This window comes from Camelus bactrianus, chromosome 9 (genome assembly GCF_048773025.1).
Source record: "Camelus bactrianus isolate YW-2024 breed Bactrian camel chromosome 9, ASM4877302v1, whole genome shotgun sequence".
Lineage (NCBI taxonomy): Eukaryota > Metazoa > Chordata > Mammalia > Artiodactyla > Camelidae > Camelus > Camelus bactrianus.
Genome location: NC_133547.1, coordinates 12201764 through 12222856, shown reverse-complemented (window position 1 = coordinate 12222856; position 21093 = coordinate 12201764). Strand labels below are relative to the sequence as shown.

The window sequence follows — 21093 nt, the reverse complement described above, 5'->3', positions numbered from 1 at the left end:
GTAGCAGGTACAGGGGAGCGTGTTCATTCACCATGCGTTCCATGCCTGCTGTGGGCCATGCGGTGTTGTAGGAGTTGGGGTACAGCGGGGAGCAGGACGCAAGGAGCTGACATTCTAATGGGAGAAGCAGACACTGAAGAATTACACACACACACACATACACACACACACACACAGGTGGTGAGTAAGGCAAGGAAAGAGGCATAGAGAGGGTGACAGGACAGGAACAGGGACACTTGAACACAGATGTGGGTGGAAGGAAGGAGGGGAGGAGCCATGTGCAGATCAGTGAGAAGAGAGTTCCAGCAGCGGGGGCAAACTGCCAGTGCAAACGTAGGGGCATGTCTTGGGTTTGAAGAACAGCATGGAGGCCCAAGTGGCTGGGGCAAAGTGAGCGAGGGGGCGTGTGGGAGGAGAGCAGGACTGATGGGCAGGTGGTGCAGGACCTCGTGGGCTACAGGGAAGAGCCTTGAGGGCGAGCAAAGTGTTCAAGGATGCTGACTCTGTAATGGATCTGACCATCTTCCAGGCCCACCTCTGCTTCGTGACCTTAGCAAGAGATTTCACCTTTGTGAGCCTCAGTTTCCACATCTGCAACACGAGGGTGAGAATAGCCACTCCACCAGAGTGCGGGGAGCCAGTGCTGAGCATTGGCATTTGCACAGGGTCATGGTCCCCTCCCTCCCCCACAGTGGTGGCGGGGGTGTGAGTTCTGGGGCTCAGCCTCAGTAAGCCACATTCGGTGGCGGGGACTGGTTCTTGGACATCTTTTCCAGTGCAGACTGACACGCCAAAGGCCTGTGGAAAAGGTGAATAAGGAGCCTTGGGCGGGGGGCGGGGGAGGCGGTGGTCAGAACCCCACTTTGTGCTGCCTCCTACTACCCCCTGGGGGCCTGGGACAGGTCAGAGTGGAGGTGAGGACCCTCAGCTCCAGGAGGGCTCAGGGCAGGAGAGAAAAGGCCAAGTCTGGTTGTGGAGAGAGGATGGGGAGAGAGGGAGGAAGGGAAGAGACAAGGACGAGACTTGGAGGAGATGAGGAGGAGGAGGATGATAAAAACAAAAGCACCTCCACAAGCCCACGGGCGCAGGACAGGCGGGTAAGAGCCTAGACGTTAGTCCCCCAGCTGCCCGTGTTCAGATCCTGGGTGCCCTGGACAAGGTTTCTCCCCTCTGGGCCTCAATCTCCCACCTGTGAATTGGGGACGATGAGAGTGCCTGTCTCACAGGTGGCAGTGAGGGTGGAATGCGATTAGACAGAGCCCCAAGCAGGGCTGGGCACACACGAATCTCCAAGGACACAGCTGCTGTAATTCCAAGAACCAGTGGGGCCCAGGCTCTGGGTGAGACGGGCCTGGAGCATCATGTCCACTCTGCATCCCAGGCTACGGGCCCCGGGCGAGTGGGGCACCCTCTCTGTGCCTCGTCTTCCTCATCTGTAACACCAGGCCCATAATGGCACCTTCCTCCAGGGTCAGGCATGCAGGTTGAATGAGGGACTCCCAGTCAGGTGCTTAGGAGAGGGGCCGGCACGGTAGGGGTTCAGTAAGTGTTGCTGCCGCTGTGATGGTGACCGGCGTTACCGAGCACTTCCTTACTGTGTGCGCTGTCCCTGTCCCTGGGGCCAGGCCCCCAGTGCCTGTGTTCTCTGTGACTCCGTCTAAGAGCTCCAAGAAGCAGGTACTGTCATGGTCTTCCTTTAACAGAGGAGGAAACTGAGGCACAACGCAGCTGAGCCACTGGTCCAGGGCCACGCGGTGAGCGCCCAAGGCAGGTGGGTCACCCCACTTCACAGGCACAGAAAGTGAGGCAGCAGAGTGTGTGGCAGCGGCGGTGGCCGGCTCTGAACTTGCCCAGGAACCCCAGCGCCCACTCTTCACCCACCTTGCTCCTGGCACAGGCCCCTACCTTTGTGTGGCAGCTCCTCTCCCTTCTCCTCTGCGGGCCCCATACAGTCCATATCTTGGGGACTTGGTGGGAAGGGGGCGGGGGCGGGGGTCTGGTCAGGGGAACCGGCTGTGTTGGAGCTGCCCCAGGGTGGGGCTCCCGCCTGATCATTATAAACACAGTCAGTTCCTCTGTTTGTCCTGCCCTCCATGCAGCGCCCAGAGGGAAGGGGTGGCCCCAGGCAAATATCCGGAGGTGTGCCCCTGAGTCCCCTTCGCCTGCAGTCGCATGCAGCTGGGGGCGGGCGGGCCAGCTGCCATGCGCAGGCAGTGCTCAGGGCTTTATGGGTGGGGGTCCTGGGTTGGCTGCCCCATCTTCCAGGCTGCCTCCTGCGCACTCTGACTGGATCCTGAGCTCCTCCCTTCCCTGGGTTTAGTGAGGGGTTGTGTGGCTAATCCTATTCCTGAGGAGGGCTTGGAGCTGACTTGGTGCCCGCAGGCCCTGAGCTGGGGGGTGGAGGATGGGCAGGTCCAGTGAGAGAGGCCACAGTGAGTGAGGAGTGAGGCTGGGGCCAAACAGGGGCACATGTGGGAAGACAGAGGAGGTGATAGAACATGGGGCGTAGACCTGGAGTGATAGCAGGGGTGATGGGGGAGGGTCGGGGTGTAGGGATGAGGCTAGGGGCTAGAACTGAAAGGGCCGAGGGCAGAGAAGCCTGGAGAGAAACAGAGTAGGTCAGGGCCACTAGTAGGTAGGCCAGGCCAGAAGCCTGGGAGCAGAGGACGGACAGTGTTCTGGGGGCCAGAATTGGGGAGAGACACTGAAGGGCTCCTGGCTTGGTAGGGATCAGAGAAGAGGCAGAGGGCCCCCACCCCAGCCAGGGCAGCCAGGGAAACTGGACCCGCTGGCAGAGCCCTGGCTCTGGCCACCTGCTGGCCAGGAGGTCCAGGCCAGTTGAGACAGGTTGGCTGCTGGGTCCCCACCCGCCTCCCGCTGGGCTCCCATTGCCAAACCGGTTCTCCTGGCTGGCTGCCCACTGATAGTCCTGCCTCTGGGCCAGGGGTGGCAGCCTCTTCGTCCTCACCTCACAGAGCGGCTCCTACAGGAAAGAAGCCAGGAGGGGAACCAGGGGCTGCGGGGGCCACATCCCAGACACGCTCCTGAGCATCCTCACTGGGTCACAAGACTTACTGAGCTCGGGGCTGACCCTGTGCTGGGCACTGTGCCAGGCACTGAGGAGCCAGCCATGAACCAGACAAGATCCCTACCCAGTGCGTTTCCCCATGTTCTCTGGATCTCAGCTCACATGGCCCCTCTTCTGGGAAGCCTCCCCTCACCTCATCCGCATCCTGCCATCCCTCTGGGCTGGGTCTGGGACCCTGGGACCCCAGCCCCAATCACTCTGGGCTGTCTGTCCGAGGCTGGTCCATCACCGCTGTATCCCTGGCCAGCCAGCACAAGGCCGGGCACAAAGGAGTGAGTTATTACTGAATGAATGAATGGTGTTTTCTTCCCCTTTTACAGATGAGTAACCCGAAGCCCCAAGAGGAGACGTCACCTGCCAGAGGGCACTTCTAGCACAGCCAGCATCAAACCAGGTCTGTGGCATCCAGGGCCCCTATGTAGGACAGGGGAGCAGCGCCTGGGGCCCCTCCTCCTCGGGCGCTGCTCCGAGTAACCCTAATCATCAGAAGAGCAAACACCGAGAGGGCCCTCGCTCCTGCCCAGCCCTGCGCCCAGCCCTACTCATATTAACTCATTAATCCTCCCGGCAGCCCCATGGGAGTTGATCCGGGGCACAGCCAGTTTAAGTCACTTGCCCAGGGTCACTTGTAGTAGACGGCAGAGAGATTTGCACTCTAGCCATCTGGCTCCCCTGCCTGTCATTTCTCTGGTCCCGCTGTGGGGACACCACCATCATGCATGTCCCCTTTGGCCCTTTTGGTTTTTAAATCAGATTTCAGTGTGCATTTATGCAGCCCCTGGTACTGCTCGGAGTACTGGAGTGGAGACCACAGACTCTAAGGACAGGGACTGTTTGGTCTGTTAGTTTCTTTAATGAAGCGGATCTTTCCCTGCTATGTGATCTTGGTGAGGAACTTCCCTCCTCTGAGCCTTAATCTTCATCTGTAAAATGGGAATGTTGCAGTGAGGCTGCCTAGTGTTCACGCATAGGATGGGCTCAGTGACCATTTGTAGAACAGGTAACCAAAGGTGTGTGGTGTTCCTAGCCCAGAGTCCTGGCTGGGAAATCAAGGATGCTGGTGGCAGGTCTTTAGGAACCAGTCATTGAGCACACGCTGTGTGCCAGGCTTAGGGTGGGACATGTGGAAACTGGGCAGGTGAAACCTGGCCAGGGGTGCTGAGAGTCTAGTGATGGGGGTATAAATGTTGAATTAGTAAATACAAGATGGAACAGCAGAATTTCCAGAAATTAAGCATGCTATGAAATGATGTACTGGGAAGACAGTGGGGCACGGGGGCTTTTTTTCTTTATCAGGAAAGGAGTCACCAATGACTGACGCCTGAAGGAGGGGAGGGAGGGAGCCATGTGTGAATACCAGGGAAGAGTGCTCCCTGCAGAGGGAACCGCCAGTGCAAAGGCCCTGAGGTTTGGAAGCCAGTGTGAGCGAGAGGGAGAGATGAGAGCTGAGAGGTGGTGGGGCAGGTCTTGTGGAGTGGGCCACAAGTAGGACTCGACTTTCCTGAGTGAGGTGGAGCCCCAGGAGGGCTCTGAACAAGGGACCTGACTCGGGTGTTCACGGGGTCCCTAGGCTGCATGTGGGGGGCAGACTGGACAGGGCAGGGGGAGCAGGGAGACCAGGGAAGGGAGGAGGGAGGACGGAGCGCAGGCAGGGCCAGAGGAAGGGGCAGAGATGGGCAGGTTCTGGTGAGCAGCCCCCTCCTGCAGGCCTGCCAGCCGGAGCCCAAGTCTACACCCTCGCGCGCTTAAAGCCTGGCACCATGTTTGGGAAGAAGAAGAAACGGGTCGAGATCTCGGCACCATCCAACTTCGAGCACCGTGTGCACACGGGCTTCGACCAACATGAGCAGAAGTTCACGGGGCTGCCCCGCCAGTGGCAGAGCCTGATCGAGGAGTCTGCTCGCCGGCCCAAGCCCCTCGTCGACCCCGCCTGCATTACCTCCATCCAGCCTGGGGCCCCCAAGGTATGTTGGCAGCCACCACCATCTCTTTGGACCCATGCCAACCCTCATAGGGGGACCCCATCCCTCGATCCCATACTCTGGGGCCAACACCTCCTCCAAACAGACCTCTAGACACACCAGCTGCCCACCTCATCTTCACGCCCGACACTGGCCTTTCAGTCACCCCTCCACCCCCTAATCCCTCACTTGGCCTCTCAACACGGACCGCCTTACCTTCCCAAGAACCCCACAGTGACCTTGACCCCTCGACTGTCCCCCCACACCAGCCCCAAGTCGTGCTCAGAGGAGCCTCACGCACTGAGCTCTGTGCTCCTGTCCCCAGTACTGCAGACTTGTCCTCGGGCCACCGCGGGGGGAGGGACAGGCCTATTCCCACATGGTGACTGCCCCAGCAGGTCAGGGCTGGGCTGGGGGAACCCAGAGAGGGCACCTGACCCAGCCCCGGGATCCAGGCCTGCTTCATGGGATGAGGCCTGTGGGATAAGGGGGAGGAGGAGTCATTGAGGCAAATTGTGAGGAGGCAGGGCATCTAGTGGAGGAACCCGCCCACGAAAGCATTGTGGGTGGGGGTTGGTTTGGTTTTTTTTTCCCCTGCCATCTTAAGCAAAAGGACAGAATTGGGATTTGAAGCAAGGTCTGTTTCCAAGGCTCATGCTTTTAATCCCTTTCCTGTCTCCGAGGTCCTGGCTCCCGGGTGTGGCCTGTGGTGAGGCTGGTCTGAGGGCAAGGGCTACAGCCTGGACTTTATCCAAAGGGCAGTGAGAAACCAGGAAGGGCTGCAAGCCAGAGGATAGCAGCCAGAGTTGTTCCGAGGGGCGGGGCTGGGTGTGCCGGTCAGCAGGCCCAGCGCCCCAGGGCAGGCCTGTGGCTGACTCATCCTCTCCCGGTGCCTGGCCAAAATGGGCAGAGAGGTGCAGGCGCTCTCCCCCTACGGCCTCCATCTGGCAGCCCACCAATGTGTGCCTGTGCCCTATGCAGGGGGCTTTTGGATACTTTGAATTCTTTGCCACTGCCTAAAAAAGCAAGAGACTTCACGTCCAAATCTATATTTCTGGCTTCTCCCAACCAATGGGCTGGGGCCACTAGAGGGGCAGCTGCCTCCGTAGGCTGGACACTGGCTCTTCTGGGCCCACAGGCCCCACCCAGCCCACCCAGTTCCATCCCTGACCTGGCCCAGGGCGCCTCCTAAAATCTAGCCGCTGCTTAGCCTGCCCGCCACGAGCTCTATCTGGGACAGTGTCCGCCAGGAGGAAGGGGCACCTTGTCTTAAGTCACACAACAATGCCACATGGGCTCACACTGTCCTGGGGCCCCATGGGCACTTGTGTTTGCTACCTTTGGTTGAGAATCTCCCTAGTCATCCCAGACCCGACCCTGACCCCCAGGGACTTCTCAACCTCTTATTCCAGCACCAGAGTCTGACCAGGTGTCTCCCTTGCTTCATTGAGGCCCTGGACAAGGATGGGCAGTTCTGGCTTTAGGATGTCTGGCAGCCCCTGTCCCTGCCTGCTGGTGATTGACAGCACAGGGCTGGGGACATGTTCTCCCCTCCCCACAGCCTCCTCCCATCCGGCCTCACTCACTCACTCAGGGATTCAGCAAACATTTATTGAGCACCTTCTGCGTACCAGCTGCTGTTCTAGGTGCTAGGCGTAGCCAAAGCAGAAACAGACAGGAAAAAACAATGGCTGCCCTCAGGAACATTGTTCTGGGGGAACAGGCAGTGTGGACAGCTATATGCGTGCTTTATGTTAGCTGGTTTCAAGTGCCCTAGAAAAGAAGAAAGCGGGGTAGGGAGACAGGAGGTGTTAGTTTAGACTACGGGTTGTTAGCAAAAGCCTCCCTCTGAGAAACTGAGTTTTGAGCAAAGACTTGAAGATAGGGTGGGGAGGGATCCCTGGGCAAACATGGGGGAAGATGTTCCAGGCAGGGAGAACAGCCAGTGCAAAGGCCCTGAGGTTGGTGCATGTGTGGTGTGTTTGAGGAGTAGTGAGGAGACCCATGTACCTGGAGCTGAGTGAGGGGCAGGGGGAACCCTGGAGGCTCTGACCTGAATCAGGGTGGCGGCCATGGCGGGTGAGGCCTAGATTTGGGACATGCTTTACGTGGGCATTTGTATTTACCCCCACTTCTGGGGCACTCCTACCCTCTACTTTGGGGTCAATCCTTTCTGACTCTCCCTTTACCCCACCCTCAGCCTCCAGGGAAACAGAGAGCATGGTTTGGGGTTAACAGCCCTGGGCAGGCTACAGGGGAGGCAGTGCCAGGCTGGGCCCTGGCTGCAGCATCCTGTAATTTGCAGCTCTTCGGGGCTGATTATGGGGTGGCGTGGCCTCTGCCCTCCTTCCCCTCCACCACTCAGGGCAGGGACTTCCCCCAAGCCTGGAGCTCAAGAGAAAGACTGGGTGCTTTTCAAGGGAACATCCAGCCTGGGGGCAACAGCCTGACTGATGGGAAGGTCGTCCTTCAGGTCCCCTCTTGTGACCCATGACTAGGTGCTGGGGGCGGGGCTGCAGGGGCCTCCCTGGTGCTGCCCCTGCCCTCCCAGCCCCATCATCACCCCATGGCATTTCTTCATTCCGTCTCTGTCTTGTCTCTGTGTGTGTTGTGTTGTCTTGTCCCTGTGTGTCGGATACACGTCCTGTGTCCCCCTCCTTACCTGGCCCCCACCCCGCCACTGCCCTGCATCCCAGACCATCGTGCGGGGCAGCAAAGGCGCCAAGGATGGGGCCCTCACGCTGCTGCTGGACGAGTTTGAGAACATGTCGGTGACACGCTCCAACTCCCTGCGGAGAGACAGCCCGCCGCCACCCGCACGTGCCCGCCAGGAAAACGGGATGCCCGCGGAGCAGGCCGCCATGGCCAGAGGGGGCCCAGAGAAGGCGGGCGGCCAAAGCCGGGTTGCTGGTCGCCACGAGGCAGGTGGCACCAGTGGTGACAGGCGGCGGGCAGGGCCGGACAAAAGGCCCAAGTCTTCCAGGGAGGGCTCGGGGGGCCCTCAGGAGTCCTCCCGGGACAAGCGCCCCCTCTCTGGGCCTGACGTCGGCACCCCCCACCAGCCTGCCAGTCTGGCAAGCGGGGCGAAAGTGGCAGCTGGCCGGCCCTTTAACACGTACCCACGGGCCGACACGGACCACCCATCCCGGGGCGTCCAGGTAACCGATTCCCTAGCCCCAGGACCCCTCCAGCGTCCCCTTGCCCAGAGCTTCCCCATTCCCCACCCACCAGCTCCAGCCTGTGCCCAACCCACTGTCCATCTCCATCCTGACCACCATGTGTCTGTCCCACAGAGCCAGTGTCCCAGTCCTGCTCAGGGAGCAGAGCCGATCCCCCAGCCCCTCCACTGACAGCTGCCTCTCTTTTCTGTTGCAGGGGGAGCCTCACAACATGGCCCCCAATGGGCCATCGGTGGGGGGCCTGGCTGTCCCCCAGTCCTCCTCCTCCTCCCGGCCCCCTGCCCGAGCCCGCGGCACCCCCAGCCCTGGTGTGCTGGGCCCCCATGCCTCTGAGCCCCAGTTGGCCCCTCCAGCCCGTGCCCTCGCTGCCCCTGCTGTGCCTCCTGCCCCTGGGCCCCCCGGCCCCCGATCACCACAGCGGGAACCACAGCGAGTGTCCCATGAGCAGTTCCGGGCTGCCCTGCAGCTGGTGGTGGATCCTGGCGACCCTCGCTCCTACCTGGACAACTTCATCAAGATCGGCGAGGGCTCCACGGGCATCGTTTGCATCGCCACCGTGCGCAGCTCGGGCAGGCTGGTGGCCGTCAAGAAGATGGACCTGCGCAAACAGCAGAGGCGCGAGCTGCTGTTCAATGAGGTGGGCCAGCCAGCACACCGCCTCCCCTCTGCCTCCACCTCCTCCCCAGGCTCCTCCGAGCATGGTTTGAGGGCCCTGGAGGGGTGAGGGTGGGAGAGGCCCTTCCAGGCTGCGGTGCCTCAGGGCCAGGTGCTGTCTTCTCTGCTCACACCTTCCCAGGCTGTCTTCTCTGTCCCCACGACACCCACAGCCACATCTCTGTCCCGTTCCTGGCCTCTCCCCAAGCCCCCACTCCAGGCCCCCTCAGCCCACTGAACACCACCCTCTGCGGGCCTTCCAGGCCCCTGACACCAAAACTGGCTCCCAAGCATTTCCCCCAAACCTGCCCCTCCAAGTTCCTTGTCTCAGAGAAGCTCCATACCCTTGTCCCCAGGCCAGAGCCCTGGACCTCCCTGGCCCCTAACCCAGCCTGTCAGCCCCAAGCCTGTCACTCCTTCCCCCACGCCTGTGCAGCCCATCCTCTGGTGCTGGGCCCTGCCCTCGCCTCCCCTCTGGGGTGCCCCCCAGGCATGCCCACACCACCGCCAGAGGGCTGCCGCACACCCCGCTGCGGCCCTTTACAGTGCCCCAGTGCCCTTCAGATACTGAGATCAGCCCCCATTTAGGCCTTTGGTTCTGTCTGACCTCAGGCTTTGGCTCTTGAGGGGCTCACTGCCAGAGAGCTTGTTCCAAAGGCAGACAGACTCCTGGATCCTTCCCAAAAGGAATCTGTGTTGGGAGCAGCCCTCAGACTCTGATGCCAGAGTCCCAGGAGGATATGAGGTCTGGAGTTGTCCAGCTCTGGCTCTCACCTCCCAGTCTCTCCACACTCCCCAACCAAGCCCCATGACCCATTCCTCAGGAGTACAGTGTCCAGCTGCGCCAGGAGCTTCTGTTTAACGTGGCCCCGTGAGCACCGTGTTCCCTCACCTCTGCCAGTCTTTGCCTTCCAGGCCTTCCTGCCCCCGAAATCCACCCCCCCACCCCCTACCTTGTATCTAACCTTGGCTGATCCCTGCTTGTCCTTCTGGTCTCAGCCCTGGGCTTAGGCGCTCTCTTTCCACCTCCCTCTCCCAACATCAGCGTGGTCATCAGGGCCACTCAGAGACCAGCTCAGGGCTGGTCAGAGATGGACATCAGCAGCGTGGTGTGTGCGTGGGGTGGGGAGCACCCCCGGAATGGAGTGCAGATGTCAGGCCCCAAGCTGCCATTGACAGCTCTTGGCTCTGGCCGTAGAAGGGCAGTCTAGGGTGATCCCAAAGAACAAAAGTGATGGGTGGAACCAGACCTGCAGTGTGGCAGGGCCCACGCCTGGGCCAGAGAGGGAGGCAGGAGGGCTGGTGGCTAGGTCTGAGGGCAGGAGCTGGTGGTCCTCCACCGTGCTGACCCAGCCTCCCTCCCGCACCCAGGTGGTGATCATGAGGGACTACCAGCATGAGAACGTGGTGGAGATGTACAACAGCTACCTGGTCGGGGACGAGCTCTGGGTGGTGATGGAGTTCCTGGAAGGAGGCGCCCTCACCGACATCGTCACCCACACCAGGTATTGCTGGGCAGCGGGTGACACCCAGCCTGCTGGCTCTCCAGGCTCCCCAGGGTAGACCTGGGTCCCCTCAGAACTCTCCCACAACAGGACTAATCCCCTCCAGACCCCTGGGGTGGGGCCATGTCTCAGAGCCAGCAGGGTGTGTCCCCCTCAGACCCCAGGGCAGGGCCTGTCTGCCCTACCTTCTCAGCACCCCCCACCTCGCAGGATGAATGAGGAGCAGATCGCCGCCGTGTGCCTGGCGGTGCTCCAGGCCTTGTCTGTGCTCCACGCCCAGGGCGTCATCCACCGGGACATCAAGAGTGACTCCATCCTGCTGACCCACGATGGCAGGGTGAGGAGTAGGGTGCTTGGCCTCCCCCTGCCTGTCCCCAGCTCCCCCTCTGCTGGTAGGATGGGCTTTGACCCCTAGTTCAGTTGCTTGAGGAACATTAAGTTTATTTGTTCCTCATGGAGCAGTCCAGTGAGTTGGGGGTTCTGTTCACAGTCAGGGGGCTCAGATTGGAGGGGGCTCTGCCGTCAGCACAGGCTCAGACAGGGGAGGCTGCCACAGCTCTGGGCCACGTGAGAACCTGTTTCCGGCCGGGCAGCCAGGCATGGGCTGGGGACTCCAGTCCCGTCTCCTGTCTTCTGGACTGAAGTTCTAAATCTGAGGATGACCGTCCCAGGGCCCAGAACCTGCATTTATATTCCAAGAGTGGACATGATTTTCAGTGGGAGGGGGCCCTTGACCTTCACCAAATTCTTGGTAATTGGCCCACCCTCCTCCAGGAAAGTTTAGCCAGTCACCAGGGCAGGGTGTGTGGGGGGCTCTGTTTCACTGGGAATTTCAGCTGGGGTCCATGAACACCTAAAGATGTCTACAGATGTGCTTTGGGGACATCAGGAGCATGGAATCGTACGCACACTGTGTGGGTATGTCTTCTGGGGGTGGAGGGTCCATAGAGATCCTCAAGAGCCTGAACAGGGCCCACGGTTCCAAAACAGGTGTAAATCCGTGGGGGACGTGGCTGTGGCAAGGCTGTCCCTGCCACACATGTCAACTGAAGACGTGCTTCGTGCAGGCAAGCAGGGGCCCGGGGCATGGGCTTTGGGAGCCAGCCCTGGTCTAAGCCCCCACCCAGCCTTTGGTACCCATGGGACACGGGCCACTTCTCCAAGAGCCCCAGTGCAGACCCTGTCAGGGAGGCAAATAGTGTGATCTTAGGCAGGTGACCTACCTGAGGACTCCAGCCGGGAGATGGCAGAGCTCCCCAGCGGTCTGGCTCTAACCTCTGGGCTGCACGGTAGAGACCCAGCATGTCTGAGACCAAGGAGTTATATAGGTGGACGCCTCTGCTCACCTTCCCCTGGCCAGCACCTCTGACCCCGCTGACTGCACCCTGCTCCAGGTGAAGCTGTCGGACTTCGGGTTCTGTGCCCAGGTGAGCAAGGAGGTGCCACGGAGGAAGTCACTGGTCGGCACACCCTACTGGATGGCCCCGGAGCTCATCTCCCGCCTTCCCTATGGACCGGAGGTGAGCCAGAGGCGGCCTGCTTGTCCCACTGTCAGCACTGGTTTACGCTGTGACAGGCTAGAACTGCTGGAGTGCTGGGGGGAGGTGGGGCCCGGTGCTGTGGACGGTTTTGTGCGAGGAGAGGTAGGCGCACACACGCCACTCATCACTGACTGGGTACTAGTTCGGAGCAAGGCCCAGTGCTTGGCAGTGGGAACAGAATGCTGAGCACAAATGGCCCTGGCCCTGCCTGACAGCCTGGTGCAGAGGCCATGAATGGGCAGGCGCTGGCTGCTGTGGTCTGAAGATGCTTTTGCAGGCACTTTAAAAAGAGAGCTCTCATAAAAGTCTGAATTTTTATCCTCTTTTGGAAAACCAAGAGATCTGGCCACCTGGAGGCCACATCCCCACATAGCAACAGTTGGCAGGTGCTGAGGGGCTGCTCCGATTTAGAAAGGGCAGGATACCTTTGTCTTGGCCATAGTCCTCACCTATCTCTCTTCCCTCCGCTGACCTGCTTTACTCACTGCCGCTACCTGCCTGGCTCTGAGGTCTTTGAGCTGTGGCCCGTGGCCTTGAAGATTCCCCTGGTCAGTCAGCAAGACTTGACCCCAGTGCCTGGCATGAGGAAGGACCCCTTGGAAGCACATCTGGGGGGACCTCAGGCAGGAGCGGGATCACACTGGGAGGGGAAGCTGGTTTGAGGTTGTGAGGGGCCATCTCAGTCAGGATTGCCAGTGAGTGACAAAACCAGCTCAAACAGATTTAGCAAAACGAAAAGCTCTGGGTCCCTAGAACTGTGAAGTTGGAGGGGCGACCGGCTTCTGGCCTAGCAGTCGGTGTGCTTGTTCCCTCCAAGCTCTGATGTTCTCCATGTAGTCTTCATTCAGGCAGGTGCTCCCCTGGTCGGAGCAGAAATGACCCCAGCAACTCCAGACACATCTCCCTGTCTATGAGCACCACCGTTTTCCTGGACATTTTGGTTAAAATCTCAGGGTTGACTGTGATTGGCTCGGCTTGCATCACGTGTCCATTCCTGAACCAATTACTGTGTCTCCTACTCTGCTGATTAGGCAACTTGGTCATGCTCCGTGGACAGGGGCTGGGGTGGGATGGGGTCCACCAAAGGAACCCAGGGAGGTTAGCAAAAAGAGGATGGATGCTGGGTGGGCAGAACCCTTCAGAGGGCACCCTGTGCATAGGGTCTGGCAGGCTGGGTGTCAGAGGGTGTTCGGGCCCAGGGAGTCCAGGAGCGAAGAGGCAGAGGCAGAGCCATGGCCAGCCTCTGCAATTGTCCCCTGAGCTCAGGCTGCCCCTCCCCCACTGCAGGTGGACATCTGGTCTCTGGGGGTGATGGTGATCGAGATGGTAGACGGGGAGCCCCCCTACTTCAATGAGCCACCCCTCAAAGCCATGAAGATGATTCGGGACAACCTGCCACCCCGACTGAAGAACCTGCACAAGGTGGGCCACTCTGGCAGGCAGCAGGTGTAAGGAGATGACCCCCAGGCAGGCAGGGGGGTGAGGTGCCACCCAGCCCCAAACCCAAGCAGAGTGCTGGGGATGGGCAAGACTAGGGTGTTTATGGCTCCTGAGGTGGTCCCCGAGGCCTCAAGTGTCCACATGAACTCTGTGCCCTTGCCATCCCACAGAGGCTGTGCTTGGGCTGGCCTGGCTGACCGCACACAGCACAGCCAGGTCCAGGAGAGGGGCCTTCCTGGTGGAGAGATTGCCTGGTGAGAAAGGGGTGCCTCCAGGGTCCGGCTCCTTGCCAAACCTCAAAAATGTGTTGGAAATGAGCCCCTGGGGCCAAGTTCCAGACACCTGGGCCCTCTTTGCCTGCGTCCATCCCTGAGTATTAGATGTTGTCAGCCCATTTGACAGAAGAGGAAACTGAGGCCCCACAGCGAGTGAGCAGTGGAACTGGCACTCAGACCCCTGACCCTCTCCCTTACCTCTCGACAGGTGTCGCCGTCCCTGAAGGGCTTCCTGGACCGCCTGCTGGTGCGTGACCCGGCACAGCGGGCCACGGCGGCTGAGCTGCTCAAGCACCCGTTCCTGGCCAAAGCAGGCCCACCCGCCAGCATCGTGCCCCTCATGCGCCAGAACCGCACCAGATGAGGCCCAGTGCCCCATCCCTGAACCAAAGAGCCCTTTGGGTCACCCCTGCCCTGCCAGAGGCCAGTGGGGAGCTGGCCCTGCTCCTCCCAGCCTGGGAGACACTCCGTGTGGCCCTGCCCTCCTTGCTGGGGAGTGTGTGGGACCCTACTACTGAACTCCGGTTTTGATTTTGTGACTTTTAAAAAAACACAGGGACTTGTGGGAGCAAGTAAGGCTCCCAGGACCCCTGCCCCCACCCTCCGGGACAGGCCAGCCCCTGTGTTTTCCTGTCTCTAGGAAGGACAGGCAGCCCTCCCATCACTGGAACTCTGCATTGGGGGCCACCGGGGGTAGAGACAACACTACAAAAGGTGTGTGTGTGTGTGTGTGTGTGTGCACGCGTGTGTGTGCGCGCACGTGTGCGTGCACACGTGTGGAAGGGCCAGCGCCTCTGTCCTCCAGCCTGCAAGTGGGTGTCTCTGAGACCTCGCCTGACACACAGCCCCTCCCCCCCGAGCCACTACGGGGGGTCGATCATGAATGTCTGAAGAGTGGCCTTTTCCCGTCGCCCCGCACCCCTTTATGTGGCTGGTGGGGAGCAGGGGTCAGGGCGTCCTACCCACCCCCAGCCTCTGCAGAACATGACTACTGCACCTGGACAGCCTCCTCTTTTCTAGAAGTCTATTTATATTGTCATTTTATAACACTCTAGCCCCCATCTGGGGACAGATGGTCTCTGTCCCACAGGGTGGCACCAGGGACAGAGCCACTGCTTGAAGAATCAGGTTCCTGGCCCCTCGGCGCAGCCCTGCCCTCCCCTCCCTCAAGTTAGTTTTACAATTAAAACATTTTCTTGTTTTGTGTGTGTGCGGTGTGTGTAGAGGCCCCTCCCTGTCCAGACCATCTGGGGGGCGGGTGTGGATGGGGACAGGCTCTGGGGTTGGGAAAGGAAGGCCTGGCTAGCCCTGGGATTCCAGGCCAGCCGGGGCCAGGGCTGTGGCTGTGAGCGGGTGGGAGTTCAGGTCCAAGCAGCCCGTAACGCTCCCCATCGTGGCGGCAGGGTTGACACCCCTTGGGCCTGGAAGCAGCCAGTTTACTAATCCACATCCCACGGTGACCAGTTTGCTGAATCTATGATTTGTTGGAGGCTTATTTTAAAGGTCACCTGGAGTGTGTTCAGTGCACAGGAACTGATTCTTGGTGAGTTGACGTTAAGAAATTGGTCAGCAGGCCGGTGAGCTTTGGGGGATTGGCTAAGGCAGATGGACATAGCGCTGGGGCTTCAGAGATAGTCCACTGGCCGAGAACTTCCCTCCTGGCTGGGCCCCGGGGGCTGAGCTGAGCCTGGCTCTCAGTGACTAGGATAATGGAGAAAGGAGTCCGGCTGACAGGTGACAGCGCTGCTGCTGCGCTCTGGGCAGTGACTGCCCCAGGCCAGTGTGAACTTTGAGTGCATCCTCCCCAGGACCCTGAGAGGTGTCAAGGGCAGCAGCGGCCTCCTGGGGACACTGGGAGAGCGAGGAGCAAATCCCTCTCCCCAGAGCCCTCCCCAGTGTCAGGGACCTCAGCCTGGTTTGTGGGCGGGAAGTGTGTTGAAAGGGCTTAGTCCCGTCTCCACTGTCAGCACCCGCCCCGACGGCACACCTCCACAGGCCCTGAGTCCCCCAGGATTGGGCGCTGTTTCCATGACAGCCTGGCCAAGTCCATGCATGAGCTGGATAGCTGATTACAGAGACTTAAACACCAGTGCGGGCAGCTGTTGCTATAGATGATGAGTGTGTTTGAGGCCTGGGTGAAGGGGGTACGTCTCTGGGAAAAAAACAAGCCAAAACTGGCGTAAGGAGAAATAGAACAGAAGAAAAGACCGAAATTCATCCCCCCACCCCAACACAGAAAGCTTCGAGCTTGAATGCGTTTACAAATGAGTTCTACCAGACGGATGGATCAGGTAATTCCCACCTTGTACAAGTTGTTCCAGAAAATAGACAAAGAGGATGGCTGCCTGGCTCATTTAGGAGGCTGGTATGCCCACGAGTCCAGAGCCAGGTAAGGCTGGTGGAGGAGAGAACATCGCAGAGTCTCCGCTCACAGCCCCGGGGCACTGAGAGCAGCTCTAGGCTCAGGGACAGGAAGCACCTGCCCGCCTCATTACGTGGTGGGGGCAGGTCTGTCTGGCTCCACGGAGCCTGCAGCTTCAAGAATAGTTTTGGGTGGCATGAGGGCATCTCCAGACCCCTTGCCTCCCTCCAGCTGCTGCCACCCACACAGACGGGGTTCCAGGGTAGCAGTCGCCCCTCTAGTCGTTTTCCCTGGGGGATGGGGGAGGTTAATACAAGGGGTTGGTTACCAAGGCCCTGGGAAGTCTAGGGGAGCCAGAGGGCTAGTGACCCAGCCCTGGCAGGAGGCCGCCACCTCCCGGGGGCTGGAGGAACAAAAGGGTCAGTGGCACCACCTGAACCCTGAGGTCTGTTCAAGTCTCCGCCATGGCTGGAGCAGGGTGGCTCTCCCTGCTTCCCGCCCTCTGCTCCCACTCCCGTGCCTCCTACCGCGGGTACCTTACTGATTCCCACTGGCAAGGGAGTCAGACCAAGAGGGTTTTCAGGCTTCCAGCCTCTACAGAACAGGGGGCTCCTAGAAGGGCAAGTGTGGCAGAGCAGCAGCAGACATCTGCCCACAGCCAAGCAGCCTGGAGGACTCCCTTTGTCCAGGGGTTGGTTATTGACCAGATGTGGCGCCCCCTCTGGGCGGAGTGAGTGTTAACCTGCGCTGCAGCAGGTGCTGTAGGTGGTGGTCTGAACTGCAGATGCCCAAGAGGGGGAGTCAGAGATGTATTCACCCATAGATGAGACGTGTTTACAGAGACCCAAAATGAGTGATTGAAACAAGTCAGACCGGTGGTTCTCAAAGTGCGGTTCCCAGACCAGCAGCCTCCCTGGGAACTTACTGGAAATGTGAATTCCTAGGCCCCACCCCAGGCTGAATCAGTGACTCTGGGTGGGGCCAGCAGTCTTGTATTTGAACAATCCCTCCCAGGGGTTCTGATGCCACTCAAGTTTGAGAACCACTGAGAGCTACAATTGTGTAAAAAGGCCAAGGAGTATGGGATCCAGCCCTGTTGGGTCAGCAAGGTCCTAGACCCCTTCCCTCTTGGGCTCCTCCATCCTAGGGTTGTTGCCTCTCCTACGTGAAGAGCGGGGCACTCCACTTCCCTTTAAGGACATGACCCAGAGGTTTCACCATTGCCCCTTTGGCCTGAGCTTAGTCACGCAGCCACGCCTGGCAGCAAGGCAGGTTAGGAAATGTAGTCTTTATTCTGGGCGGCTGTGTGTCTAACTAAAACTGTTACTGCAGAATTGTGACCTTCCATCCCTACTCTTCACTAGATTTGTCAAGCTTCACCCCAGAGAACCCAGAGGCAGACCCAAGTGTATGCAGGAGCAAACTGATGGGGGGAAATAGATTGTTTGATAATAGTGTTGAGGAAATTGGTTCATTCTTTGAAGTAAAAACTGACTCCCTACCGAATACAACAAAAGGGAACCCAGTTCAGGGCAGTAGAGATATGAAAAATTTCTATTATCTCAGTTCTGTTGGACAGTGCTTCTCTAGCCAGATTAAACATCACCATGAAAGGTAAATTATAAAGTTGATAGAGGAAAATACTCGATGACCTAGGGGCAGAGAAGGTCTTCTTAAAGCCCCAAAGGAACACATTAAAGAAAAATAATCAATTTGATTTTATCAAAAATTTAAGTTTTTGTTCAAGGAAGGACATTGCGGGAAATGGAATAGGTTTCAGAATGGGAGAAGATGTTTACAAAGCCTAACACCTTCAAGATATTTCTTTAGGCAGTGTGCTCGGTGATCCTGCGGATCGTCTCTTGCTTCAACAGTGTTTGGACAGAACAGACTCAGGGACGCCCCTTGCTCCAGCCTCCGACCACCCTTCAACGTTTTTTCTAGTTGAAACCTTCAGAAGCAGCCACTCTGCTATCCTCAGCCTCGGGGACCAGCCAACACCATTTTGTGAGCTTAACTCATTACCAATCAACCATGAGCTCCCAGATTCGTCAGAATTATTCCACCGAGTTGGAGGCTGCCGTCAACCACCTGGTCAACATGCATCTGTGGGCCTCCTACACCTGCCTCTCTCTGGGTTTCTATTTCTGCTGCGATGATGTGGCTCTGGACGGCGTGGGCCACTTTTTCCGCGAATTGGCTAGGAGAAGCGCGAGGGTGCTGAGCATCTCTTGAAAATGCAAAACCAGTGTGGTGGCCGCAGCCTCTTTCAGAACGTGCAGAAGCCATCTCAAGATGAGTGGGGTAAAAACCAGGACGCTATGGAAGCTGCTATTGTCCTGGAGAAGAACCTGAACCAGGCCCTTTTGGATCTGCATGCCCTGGGTTCCACCCACCCAGACCCACACCTCTGTGACTTCTGGGAGAGCCACTTCCTGGATGAAGAGGTGAAACTCATCAAGAAGATGGGCGACCACCTGACTCACCTCCACAGGCTGGCTGGTCCCCAGGCTGAGCTGGGCGAGTATCTCTCCCAAAGGCTCACCTCAAGCACGACTAGGAGCCTCTGCAACCCCGCGGCCTTTGTGGAGCCCCTCTGGTGTCAGCGCTTCTGCCTGAAGCCTCTCTCTGCGGTCACCAGGCAGCTTTTTAACCATCCTGGAGCCCTCTCCCAACCCTTGGACCACATAGTAACAATAAAGCTTTTTGCAACAGCAAAAAAAAAAAAAAAAAAAAAAATTTAACGGGTAAAAGAGCAACCCTAACAGAAAAATGGGCAGAGGATATAAACAGGCAATTTACAGAAAGAAAAAAATCCAAAAGGCCGATAGGAATATGCTCAGGTGCTTAAGCTCATCAGTGATCAGAGAAAAGCAAATTCAACAATGAGCTGTCATTTTTAACACGGCGAACCTAGTAAAAATTAGAAAGTCGGCCTTCGTCAACCGAAGTACTGCGCATGCGTATCTCCCAGTAATTCCGCTCTTGGGTGACTTCCCAAAGAAACTCTCCCTCTGGACCAGGACAGGGCGAGCACAAGGATATTCACCACAGCAGTGTTTCTGCCAGAGCTGAGAGCACCAGCAAGGGGCTCCTGTGCAGCCGTTGGGAGCCAGGGACCGAGTGTGCTCATAGGGAAGGATGAATGAAAGAGTGGTCTTGGGAGAAATAAAGGCCTGAAGGCCATGCTGAAGGTCTGTTATATAAGCAAATCGCAACCCCCTTTGGTGTGGACTGGGGCCTGGCCACAGGTATCTAAAATGAGAATTATCCAGGTGATTCTAACCCGCAGCCAGGATGGGGAATGGGAGAATGGCAGTTTGCCTCAGTAAGTCATTGTTAGCATCAAACCTCATGCCTGCCTCCAGCCAATGTCCCATGAGAAGGGCCCAGGGAATCATCTCACATCTTCCCTCATTTCACAGATGTGGAGACTGAAGTCCACGGAGGGAAAGGGCCTCGCTCAGGGTCTCACGGCTTACGAGGGCCAGGCTTGAAATCTCAGGTCCCTCACTGGCTTTTAGAGCCAGGCTTTGGGCTGGATGGTGGGACTGCAACAGCGAGCAGGACAGACCCGGTCCAGGAGGGCCAGGCAGGTGACATCGGTGGGGGTAGGGGGGTGGGAGGTGGTCGCACACACGCCCCTCTCAGGGTCAGTCACTTCTCAGGGCTCTGTGGCCTTGTGGGAGTTTGGTCCAATGATGCCAAATGTTCTGACTTTCCTCAAGAAATCCCCATTTTCATGTGAGAGCTCTTGAATCTTAAAGGCAGGCAACTAATTCAAACATAGTATCACGTGGGCCAAGCAAAATCAAGGTAGTAGTTAACATTTATCAAAGCCTTACCACCTCTGGTGCTTTGCTGAGCTCCTGGTATTACCTCATTTAACCCTGTAGTGGATTGAAGAGTGTCCCCTTTCCCCCCACCAAAAAATCAGATATGTCCCTGTGGAACCTATGGATGTGACCTTATTTGGAAAAGGAGTATTTGCAGATGTGATCAAGGATCTTGAGATGAGACCATCCTGGCTTATCTGGGTGGGACCTAAATCCAGTGACAAGTGTCCTTAGAAGAGAAAAGCAGAGGGAGATTTGAGACACCCAGAGAAGGCCAGGTGAAGACATGCAGAGATTACAGCGCCGTGGCCATGAGCTAAGCCACATGGGCAGCCACCAAAAGCTGGAAGAGGCCAGGAAGTCTTCTCCCCCTAAAGCTCCCGAGGGAGCAAGTCCCTGTTGACACCTTGATTTCAGGCTCCAGCTTCCAGAACGACAAGAGAAGACATTCTTGCTGTTTTAAGCCACCACATTTGTGGCAATTCAATATGGCAGCCCAGGAAACCAACGCTACCCTCCTAGCAGCCCTCTGAGGGCTGTACCTTCCTTGTCCCAATTTACAGCTGGGAGATTAAGGACCAGAGACATGAAGTCACCAGCCTGAGGTCACACAGGAAGAAAGAGGCAGGGTTTGAAGCCAGGCACTTGGCCTGGAAGTCTTTCCTCTTCGTCATCACGCCACAGCCTCCTGAAGACTGGGCAGGGCTCCCCTCAATACCACACCTGAGGGACCCCTGGTCTGAGCAGGAAAGTGTCAACCCTGTCTTTTGGGGCTACCAGTCACAGCAACTAGGCCAGACCCCCAAAAAGGGACTCCAGAAGAAAGACAGTCACTCCTAGAGAAGACTGAGCTGTATTGAGGTTGGGGGACAAGATGGGGCAGCAAATAGTGTCCTGGCCTGTGGTTTGCGGAGGTGGGGACAGCTCAGAGCCTTTCCCCAGATGATCAAAGGCATCAGCAGAAGTTTGGGGACCACTGGGTTAAACAGAGTTAAACTCTCTCTCACTTTCTTCCTGCCCCATCTCTTCCCTCCACCTTTATTCCCAACTTTCTCTCTCTCTTTCAATCATTTAATCTTATTTAATATTTGAACAGGTAACCAAAGCCCATGGTACCAACTGTAAAGGCCCCCAAAAGGAATAAATTGCAAAGTCAACCTCCCTCCCTCCCCACTCCCAGACTCCCAGTCCCCTCCCCAGGGGCAGCCACTGATACAAGTTTCTTGTGTCTCCTTCCAGAAATGTATGCACA

At 58.0% G+C, this 21093-nt stretch overlaps 1 protein-coding gene and 1 pseudogene across 2 annotated transcripts in view; both read left to right on the top strand.

Annotated features, from left to right (window-relative positions):
- Positions 1-14845, top strand: part of PAK4 (p21 (RAC1) activated kinase 4) — a 42620-nt gene extending 27775 nt beyond the window's left edge. For both annotated transcript variants that reach the window (XM_074369680.1, XM_074369681.1), the window contains exons 2-10: positions 3409-3482; positions 4796-5052; positions 7746-8207; positions 8425-8865; positions 10254-10387; positions 10598-10724; positions 11782-11907; positions 13216-13350; positions 13852-14845. In XM_074369680.1, coding sequence (XP_074225781.1) covers positions 4849-5052; positions 7746-8207; positions 8425-8865; positions 10254-10387; positions 10598-10724; positions 11782-11907; positions 13216-13350; positions 13852-14007 — 1785 coding nt within the window. In that variant the 5' untranslated portion in view covers positions 3409-3482; positions 4796-4848 and the 3' untranslated portion in view covers positions 14008-14845. The remainder of the gene's footprint in view (positions 1-3408; positions 3483-4795; positions 5053-7745; positions 8208-8424; positions 8866-10253; positions 10388-10597; positions 10725-11781; positions 11908-13215; positions 13351-13851) is intronic.
- A 2780-nt stretch (positions 14846-17625) lies between these two features.
- LOC105062896 (ferritin light chain pseudogene) lies at positions 17626-19081 on the top strand (annotated as a pseudogene).
- Positions 19082-21093: the final 2012 nt, after the last annotated feature.